This window comes from Poecile atricapillus, chromosome 16, assembly GCF_030490865.1.
Source record: "Poecile atricapillus isolate bPoeAtr1 chromosome 16, bPoeAtr1.hap1, whole genome shotgun sequence".
Lineage (NCBI taxonomy): Eukaryota > Metazoa > Chordata > Aves > Passeriformes > Paridae > Poecile > Poecile atricapillus.
The window spans coordinates 4238346-4247529 of record NC_081264.1 but is presented as its reverse complement, the minus strand read 5'-3'; the positions used below and the strand labels follow the sequence as shown (position 1 = coordinate 4247529).

The 9184-nt window shown below is 50.8% G+C and overlaps 2 protein-coding genes across 3 annotated transcripts; one reads left to right on the top strand and one right to left on the bottom strand.

Moving 5' to 3' along the window:
* Nucleotides 1-73: 73 nt before the first annotated feature.
* Nucleotides 74-4617, bottom strand: UNG (uracil DNA glycosylase). Of its 2 annotated transcripts, XM_058851797.1 has the most exons (7): nt 4528-4617; nt 3756-3950; nt 3572-3667; nt 2736-2833; nt 2298-2386; nt 1801-1979; nt 74-1340 (listed from the first exon to the last, which is right to left on the bottom strand). In XM_058851797.1, the coding sequence occupies exons 1-7, from the start codon at nt 4615-4617 to the stop codon at nt 1200-1202; spliced, it is 888 nt and encodes a 295-aa protein (XP_058707780.1). In that variant the 3' UTR covers nt 74-1199. The 2 variants fall into 2 exon arrangements, with proteins under 2 accessions (XP_058707780.1, XP_058707778.1); XM_058851795.1 differs by lacking the exon at nt 4528-4617 and having other exon boundaries at nt 3756-4078.
* Nucleotides 4618-4745: 128 nt separating this feature from the next.
* ALKBH2 (alkB homolog 2, alpha-ketoglutarate dependent dioxygenase) lies at nt 4746-9132 on the top strand. The gene is made up of 3 exons (XM_058851798.1): nt 4746-5011; nt 5661-5859; nt 6610-9132. The coding sequence occupies exons 1-3, from the start codon at nt 4831-4833 to the stop codon at nt 6956-6958; spliced, it is 729 nt and encodes a 242-aa protein (XP_058707781.1). The 5' UTR covers nt 4746-4830; the 3' UTR covers nt 6959-9132.
* Nucleotides 9133-9184: the final 52 nt, after the last annotated feature.

Genomic DNA, 9184 nt, shown 5'->3' with positions numbered 1-9184 from the left:
GGCTCCCTGGGGGGAACAGGGACTCCCCATTCCACCCTCCCTCCCCCCGTGTTAAAGTACCAATGCAAGATCATGTAAGCAAAATAATTTTTATTTTAAAAAAACAAAAACACAGACACTGGGAAAATAAAAAAAGAAACAAGCAAACAGTATATACAGCAAGGCCACAGACAGTATAAACGTCACTGGTGATAGTGTTACCTCAGAGAGGGTTACAAAGATATTCTATAAAAACTGGCTTATTAAAAAAAAAAAAAAAGGGTTCTTCACTTCCTTTAAAGGAATTACAAAATCAAAGATAGGCTGGAAACCCAGGAGTATGAAGCCAACACCTCTTCCTCCTGGAAGTCCTGACAGTTTTTGCCAACAGCAGGTGGAAACTTTAATTTGCTCCCAAGGTGGCAAAGCACAAAGTTCCCTCTTTTAGGATCTTAAGAAATTTGCAACTATCAGTCCATTAACTGGGAAATGTCAATGAACAAAAGTTCACTGCTGCCATCAGCATGTATCCCCCATGTATGATGACAGCTCACCCGTCATCCAGGTGATTACACATCCAGGAAGAACCTAAAAAAACCTTTTGATTTTCCTGTCTAAAGGCCAGTGAAAATTTCAAAAGTATTACCATGGGTCTTGGTCACAGCCTCCCTGTGGCTGTTGGGAGGATTTATCCCAAAATCTTGAGATCATGAATATACCAATCAACACTCTTGGCCATGTATTTTCTTTACAGCCTGAAGAAGCCATTTTTGTAATAAATCTGTAGCAAAGAGCTAAAACCAAAAGCCTTTTCCTCCCATGGAGTCAGCTCCATTTAAATAGGAAAACTGGATTTGTGTGGAAAGGAGGCAGCAGGGCATGTACAAAAGCTGGGCAGCTTTTGGCAGTAAGAACTGCCACCCCTTCACCAGAGTCTGAAAATAGAACTCCCATTGCCACAATGACCACAAATTAATACAGAACTCTGGTGTTTGGGCTCTTTCTTTTTGCTTAAACCAGGCAAAAAGCAGAGCTGTCAATCAAACACTCCAACATGCTCTTGAAAAATAAGCATTTAAAACAAAAATATAACCATCTCTGAAAGTTTGGTCACTTGTTCGCTGATCAAACATCCAAAGAACAATTCTCAGGTCAGCAGGAGTTTCTCAGAAATGCCCCAACCCCTGAGCCAGGGGCTGCTCCCAAGCCTCAGCCCCAGCTCAGAGTGCTTTCCAGTCGATGGGCTTCTTCCCAGATTTCTTGAGGAATTCATTAGTCTTGGAGAAGTGCCGGCAGCCGAAAAACCCTCTGTTGACAGAGAGGGGTGAGGGATGAACCGTCTGCAGGACGTGGTGACGCTTCTGGGAACGGCAGAGGAAACCACATGTTAGATTTGCAGGGTTTTGGCTGTTCCTCCTCCAGGGCAGGTGTGATCTCCCCTTATACCCCGTCCTGCACCAGTCTGAGACCCAAAGAACCAGCCACAAGGACCAAGACTTCTGTCCCACTAAGCAAAGACATAAATACCCTGGCATTTCCCAATTGCTGTCATCCCACCAGCAGATTTCATATTGATTCATGAGCCCTTAACTAGGAAAAACAGCTCTGTCCCTGTGAGGCACTGCTGACAACAGGAGCTTACACTTGCTCCACTTTTCTTGCTTAATTCTGGCAAAGGCTAAGCTGGAGCAGAAGGGTGACTCGATTTGACAGAGTCCAGGCAGGGAAAATTCCCAATTCCGTCAAGGAAGTGCCCTCTAGTGTCCACCAAACTGAGGGAAAAACCAGGGAGAGGGAAGGGCTGAGGAAAAGGAGCTGTACCCTGTCGATGGAGCTGCCTTTCCTCTGGGCATAGGCTCCCCAGAGCATGAAAACAACCCCGTGCAGGTTCTTGTTGAGCCAGGACACCACGACATCCGTGAACTTCTCCCAGCCCCTCTCCCTGTGGGACGTGGCCTGGTGAGCCCGAACCGTGAGCACCGCGTTGAGCAGGAGCACTCCTGGCAAACAAAGCACATCCAGAGGGTGAAACAAGGGTTAATCCATCCCTGGAGTGCCCAAGGCCAGGCTGGATGGAGCTCTGAGCAACCTGGGCTTGTGGAAGGTGTCCCTTGGATGAGCTTTAAGCTCCTTTCCAACCCACTCTGTTCTGGGATTCAACCTGCTTTTCTCTTGATGAGGCAAATTTTCATTTTAAGGCACTCAGAAGTGATTTTCTCTCCTACAGGTGGATTATTTCCACCCACAGGTCTATTCTTTTTAGATAAAATTCTTTTCTGCTCCACATGGGGCACATCACTGAGTGTCTCTGAGCTCACCTTGCTTGGCCCAGCCCGTCAGGTCCCCATGGCCGGGGTGGGTGAAGCCCTCAATGTCCTCGGAGAGCTCCTTGTAAATATTTTCCAAGCTGCAAACCAAACCAGCAGATTTTTAATATGACAAGAGCAAGCAGCACCACCTATTGCTCTAAGCAGGCAAGAAGAACACTGATTTTAATCTTATTATTTAAGATAATAAAGCCGTTTGCAGAGGCAGGGCAGCAGGGTCTCTGTGTGTCTGCCTGGAAGCTTTAATGAGACTGGAAATGAAAATTTACATTTGAATAGCACCAAAACTACACAGAATTATCCTTCCAGGTGATGCACAATTCAAATTTAAGTAGCTGCTAACCATTTCACATCAATTTTCTCCCAGCCCTGGGCACTGCAAAACTGCAAATAATTAAGGAACAAAAGGGATTTTGCTAATTTTCATACCTGGGGGGAGGTGGAACAGGCTTCTGGACACTGAAACAGAGCCCGTGAGCTTGCTTAGGTCCATGGTATGGGTCTTGTCCCAAAATGACAGCCTTTACCTGAAAACAGACCGTGGTTAGCATTGAATTGTAATCAGCATTACTGCCCAGAGTGTGGGGGGAAAAAAATTATGAGCTTTATCCTAAAACAGAGACAAAAAAGTGCCACAAAACAACTCCTCCAAGAAACTGAAGTTAAATCCCAGATGTGTCACAGCTAAAGAGCACAGAGCCCACCTAACACTAAGGATTAGCATCCCTATGGCTTTGCTGTCAAAATTATGAATGTAACTAATATAATTTGAATGCAAAAGACCAACATTTTCACAGTCACAAAAACCACCTTGTTATTTTCCAAGCAGGTTCCATCCCATTTCAGCTTTATGCCACACTTGCTGTGATATTTTTGACAGGTTTTATTGGAAATTACATTACCTTGTGCTGTCTGATTTTCTTTCAATGACAGTCCTTTATTGATCAAGTGAAAGAACAAGAGACGTTCAAGATTAAAAGATTATGAACTAGGTTAAGCTGTTAACACCAGAACAAAAGATCAAAAGGATCAGAGGAAGTTCTGCGGTCTCTGAGGGTGATAAAACAATAAAATCATGGTTTGGTATCAGACATGAAAAGGAAGGCTGGATTTATGAGTGAGCCAAACAAAGAGCATCCACATCCCACGGGATCCAAGTTTAAGGGACCAAACACCGAGGGAACGTCTCTGTGCACCCACCCTGCAGCTCCACGGTTTTAAACTGCCCGGAGCAGCTGAGAGACCCCCCCCGCGGCTCTACTCACATCCCAGATGTCGCACATCTGCGTCCAGGTGAAGACCTGCTCGGGAGGCGGATACACCGTGTAGCGCTTCCTCTCCTCGGCCACGAACGCCATCAGCTGCGGGGGCAGCGGGGGCTCAAAGGGGGCTCAGCGGGGGCCGCAGCGGCCGCTCGGGGCCAGGGGGGCATCGGGGAACGCTGCTCACCTCCACGAAGTAGGGCTTGGAGAACTCCCCGGCCAGCTGCCGCCGCCAGCTCTCGCCGAAGCCCGGGGGTACGTTCCGCTGCGCCAGCAGCTGCCGCGCCGCCTCCTTGTTCTTGCGGATGCGCTCCTGCTGCTCCGCGCTCAGCGCCTGGCTCGCCTCATCGCCGGCTTCCTTCGCCTTCTTGGCGGCGCTCACCTGGAAGGAGCGGGCGAAGGGGTGGCTGCGGAGGATGCGGGAGCGCAGCGGGCGGAGCACAAGGCCCGGGAGCAGCGCGGCCATGGCGGAACGGACCATGGCGGGACAGGGCCGGGCCATGGCGGGACAGCGCCCGCCCCCGGGGCGGCCCCGCCGCACGCGACGGTTTCGCGGCAAAACACAGAACGCGCCCCCATTGGCCGCCCGCAGGCGCGAGCACGAACGCCCGCTCGCTATTGGTGAGCGGGAAAAACGCTCGATTCACCCCATTGGCTCGGAACGGCTGGCGGGGAGGTTTCTACCTAGCAACAGTAACGTCACGGAGAGTGTCAGCGCCCATTGGGCGGCAGTGGAGCGTGCCCGCTCGATTGGCAGCTCAGCCACGCGTGGAGCCGCGCGGGAGTTTGGAAATTTTGCTCCCCCCCGGCCCCATCCCCTCAGGAAAGGCCGCCAGTGCCCCCAGACCCCCTCCCACACACACGGAGCCAGACACGCACGTCCCGCCACCAGACCCCTCTCGTCCCTCCCCTCTCCCCTGCTCCAGAGCCGCGAGCTCCCTCAGCCCCCCGATCGCTACCTCAGAATCGCCGCCCGGCTCCGGGGAGCGGCCGCGCTTCCTGGCCGGCGCGGGGCTGAAGAAGGAGTGCAGCGTCTTCTGCCCGATCATGGCTGCGGCGGAGCGGGGCAGGCAGCGAGAGCGGCCGGGGGTGAGTGAGGGGAATGGGGGGTGGGACTCGATTTTAGCGCCAAAACCGCGCGCGTGCGCTGGGGGCGTGGCCAGCTGGGGAAGGGGCGGGGCTTCGCGCGCCGCCATCCCTGGCGCGCGCTCCCGTTTCCCGCGGGATCGCGGCTCCCGTTCCTCCCCGTCCCGGGTCCGCCCATGGACGGGTTCGTGGTTAAATTACCCCGCGGGCAGGCGGGGGATGGCGGCGGTGGGAAGAGGCCGCCGCCGCGGGAGATCCGCGCCGAGGGGCTCAGCTGCGATTACCGCATCCTCTTCGGCAAGGCCGAGGCGGATGAGATCTTCCAGGAGCTGGAGAAGGAGGTGGAGTATTTCGAAGGTATATTCCTGCCCTGTGAGGGTGGCGGAGCATGGGCTGTCCAGGGAAGCTGAGGAGGCCTCCCAAAGGGCCTGGACGGTGCTCTTGCAGACCCTGCTTTGGCAGGAGGGTGGCCTGGATGACCCTCACTGGTCCCTTCTAACCTCAACACTTCTGTGTCCAGCTCTATTCCCCTCCAGATCCCCCTTATCCCTTCCCAGTAAAGCATTTCCCTGCCCAGCCCATCCAGGCGAGTCCCAGAGAATTCCCAGGGCCCAGGCTGGTAGGCACTGGGAGATTTCTGCAGCCACCTGGTGTTTGCACAGCGTGGGCCTGAGAAGCCAGGAACGCAGGTCTGACCCCACAGGGTCGGTTTTGCTGAGCTGGAAGTGTTTGTTAAGGGCTGATCCTGGCGTGGTGATGGGATTTTTTGGAGATGCAGTGTATGAGATGTGTGATGGGGATGCTGGTCCTGTTCATCCCATTCGAGGGGGAGAACAAGACAGCGTCTGACTGTGCTGGGACACAAACCCTGGGAATGACAGCTTTTGGGTTGACATGAACACCCTCATTCCTGTTTGGAGATTCCCAGAAGCTCGGCTCCAGGAGAATATTGGACAGGAGACAATACAGAGCCGGGGCTGATCCTTCCCCTGCGTTGTTTAAACAGATGACATGACAAAACTGCACGTATTTGGCACGTGGCACAAGATTCCCAGGAAGAAGGTCACCTATGGAGACCCTGGCTTGTCCTACACGTACTCAGGGGTCACATTCCACCCTAAGCCGTGGATCCCGGTGCTGACCCGGATCCGGGAGCGCGTCACCTCGGAAACAGGGCACACCTTTAACTTCGTCCTCATCAACAGGTACAGCCCCTTTCCAGCTGCACCCAGCAACCTTTTCTTCAAATGAAACAAAAAAAAAAACCACCCCAAACTTATGCAGCAGTTGTTTGGTTTAATTGGGAAATAATTATTATATTAGGTTATCAGTAAGTAATTGATGGTAGTAATTAACAGAGCTGTGTGCACAGGTATGTTATAGATACATATTATATTATTGGCTTTTCACAGATATTAAAATGAATGTTATATGTATAAGGTTAGAAAACTTTGTTGTATTAATATAGTTCCTTCTATTTGTTGTTGATGCAACTTAGAAATAGTGGTATAATATACATATATGTTGAACTATGGCATAGTATTAAAACAAAACCTACTTTTGTTTGTATAACCCAAAGACTGAAAAAGATAGTTAAAGACCCCCCTCCATTCTTAGATTATCTTATTCTGATGAAGACAGCAGTGACCAGAGCTCTGGGGGAGGAATTTATTGCATTTCTGTTATCAGGGAACGTGAAACTTGGTGGAGCCAAGAAGATTGATTTATTGGGAAGGGGACAGGTTAAAAACTAAACAAAGAAACATCCAAAACTTAAGAAGAATGTTTGAATCATGTATGAGAATTTATGAATCCTTTGTTAGTAAGGAGTCCTCTCTTGGCTGAATGCAGAGACACCCGGTCATATCTGTATACTTTATTTTTAATCTCATAATTGTCTTTCTATTAAACTTTTAAATTCTGTATAAAAATGATGTGAAGCTCGTTTCTCACAGGTACAAAGATGGCCTGGACCACATCGGGGAGCACCGGGACGATGAGAAGGAGCTGGTTCCCCGCAGCCCCATCGCCTCCGTGTCCTTCGGAGCCTGCCGGGATTTCGTGTTCCGGCACCGGGATCACCGGGGCAAGGGAGGGATGCCAGGCACAGGCAGGATCACCCTGCAGCTGGCCCACGGCAGCCTGCTCCTCATGAAGCACCCCACCAACCTCTACTGGTACCACAGCCTGCCCCCACGCAGGAGGGTGCTGGCCCCCAGGGTCAACCTCACCTTCAGGAAAGTCCTGCCCCTGGCCAAGCCAGAAAATGTTCAGCCATCGGGGCCTTCGGGCTCTGAAAAGTGAAGTTTTAGTTCCTGCTGGAACTGTGGGATTCCCATGTGGTGATCCAAGGGACTGGAGGAGCAAATGGACACAAGAAGTTTGGTAATTTTGCTGCTAAAGCCTGTGACCACTGATCTCAATGGTAAGGTTTTTTTCCTCTGGGAAATGTCCGGCTAATCCCTATTTTTGCTGATTGCTACCCTTGTTTTGCTCTCAGCTGATCTTTATCTAAGCAGTGTTCCAAGAAGATGGAAATGCTCCATAGCCTGGAGGCAGCAGTTTATAAACACTTCGAGCCACAAGCTGTGATCCTTTAAAGCTGATACTCTACAGGTGATGCTGTCACTGAGCTCTGGTTTGCTTGGGGTTTTTTAATTAAAATAAAGCAAGAATGAGCCTGATGTGGAGAAGGGGAGTGCTGAGGTGCGAGGACAGAGTGCAGTGTGGCTGGATGAATGTTTGAGTCACGGTGACTCCTGTCTGCTTGAATTCCTCTGCTCCTGGGGGAGGCTGCTCTTGTAGGAGGAAGCACAAGATTTTTCTTCCCTCCCATCATTTGTACAAAAACCAGGCAGCAAAAAATGCCCTTGTGGGGAGGAACTGGCTTGTTCCATTTCCACTGGAAGGCTGTCACTCTGAGAGTGTATTTTCCTAAATAATTATCCCACTCTGACTCCCTGAAAACCATCACCTCCCACACCCACAGGGAATCCTGCTGAAAATGAGGGAATGCTATCCAGTCCCCAAGAAATCTTGAGGCATCAAGGAATGGCAAGTTCTGGGTGAGAATGGGAACCAATTCCTGTGTAACCTGGCTACAGCCACTGGAATTAGTGCTGGGCTCTGGCCTTCAGTGGTGGGTCCATTATTCCTATGGAATTAAGGCCTGTGCAGACAAGTGGGAGTTGGTGCTTCCCACCCTCTGCCACTCTGAGATGCTCTGTGGAACTTGAAGAGCTCCTGCAGAAAATCCTTCTTAGCCAGAGCTTCTGAAGTGTGGTTTCGGCCCCTTTGGCTCCCAGCTTGGTGTTTGTTTCAAGACATTCCCAGACTGATTTTTCTACCAAGTTTGTTCTTTTATTGCTACTGTACAGTTACAAAAATACCCTGAAGTGGAAAAAAAGCAACTTCCAACAGCAGTGCAGTGCTTGGACTGGAACAGACATTTTTAAATTAACACACAAAATAAGACAAGAACAATCCCAACACAGAGATGTCATCTTGGAGCTCTTAATTCTTTACAATTTATTAACATCTTCTCCACCATGGCAGCTTGGGAAGGATGAGTACCAGCATTTGAGCCTTGTGGCTGCATGGAGCCCTCCCAGAGGGGTAGGTTTGGCTGGAAAACAGATCCCAGTGACCTCCAGAGGGGGAGGTTTGGCTGGAAAACAGATCCCAGTGACCTCCAGAGGGGGGAGGATGAGCTCCCAAAGCCCTGCACAGATCCCCAGCTCACAGGGGGCTGGGAAGATCTGGCACAGCTCAGGGCCAGGACTGAGGTGCTGGGCTTTGCTCCCTTCCTTACCTGAGGGTTAAGCCAAGCCCATCCACTCCTCCCCAACAGGCAAAACCAGATAAAAGGCTCAGCCCTCCCCTTGATAGCCCTTGAGGGAGATCCAGAGTCAATCCACAGCTCTTGGCAAAAGAAAACCTGCTGGCTGTGCAGGAAGAGCTGACTTTGTCCCTGTCCCAGCTGCCACATTTCAGCTTTCAGTCCGTAGTGTGCGTGTCCTCTGCCCCTCCTCCAGCACAACTGAGCCAAGGGGCTGCTCAGCTGAGCTCCCAAATCCAGGGAAAACCCCCAAGCAGAGTGGTGAGCGTGGATAATGCAGGACAGCCACTGCTGGCACTGGAAATGGTTCCAGTTCTGAGGTGCAGGGGCAGATCTGCTGGAGGGAGATGTTGGGGTGATGGTTTTAGAGGGCTGGCTCCTTCTCCAGCTCTGGCAGCTCTGCCTTCAATGGCCAGAGCAAATTTTTGGCATTTTGCATCCTTGAAGGTAGGTTTGGTGTTTGTTTTTTTTGTTTGTTTGTTTTCTTGGTTTTCTCTTACTTAAAACAGGTTAAAACCAAACTACTGCTCATGCAGCACAGCCAGGAACCAGGACCCAGCCCAGCAGTGGATTTATCAATATTTATGTACTATGAGCTTCACCTGGGCCAGGAATTGTGCTCCAGGCTCAGGAATGATGAGTTGTGTAAATAATTTTGCATATCCATTTCACCACTCCTGCTTTGGCTGGTC

Coding starts and splice junctions, on each gene's coding strand:
- UNG (XM_058851795.1), bottom strand. CDS start 4,070: ATGGCCCGGCCCTGTCCCGCCATGGTCCGTTCCGCCATGGCCGCGCTG. Junction 3,668..3,755: donor CCAAGCCCTACTTCGTGGAG/GTGAGCAGCGTT, acceptor CTGCCCCCGCAG/CTGATGGCGTTCGTGGCCGA. Junction 1,341..1,800: donor AAGGCAGCTCCATCGACAGG/GTACAGCTCCTT, acceptor TGCCGTTCCCAG/AAGCGTCACCACGTCCTGCA.
- ALKBH2 (XM_058851798.1), top strand. CDS start 4,831: ATGGACGGGTTCGTGGTTAAATTACCCCGCGGGCAGGCGGGGGATGGC. Junction 5,012..5,660: donor GGAGGTGGAGTATTTCGAAG/GTATATTCCTGC, acceptor TTGTTTAAACAG/ATGACATGACAAAACTGCAC. Junction 5,860..6,609: donor AACTTCGTCCTCATCAACAG/GTACAGCCCCTT, acceptor CGTTTCTCACAG/GTACAAAGATGGCCTGGACC.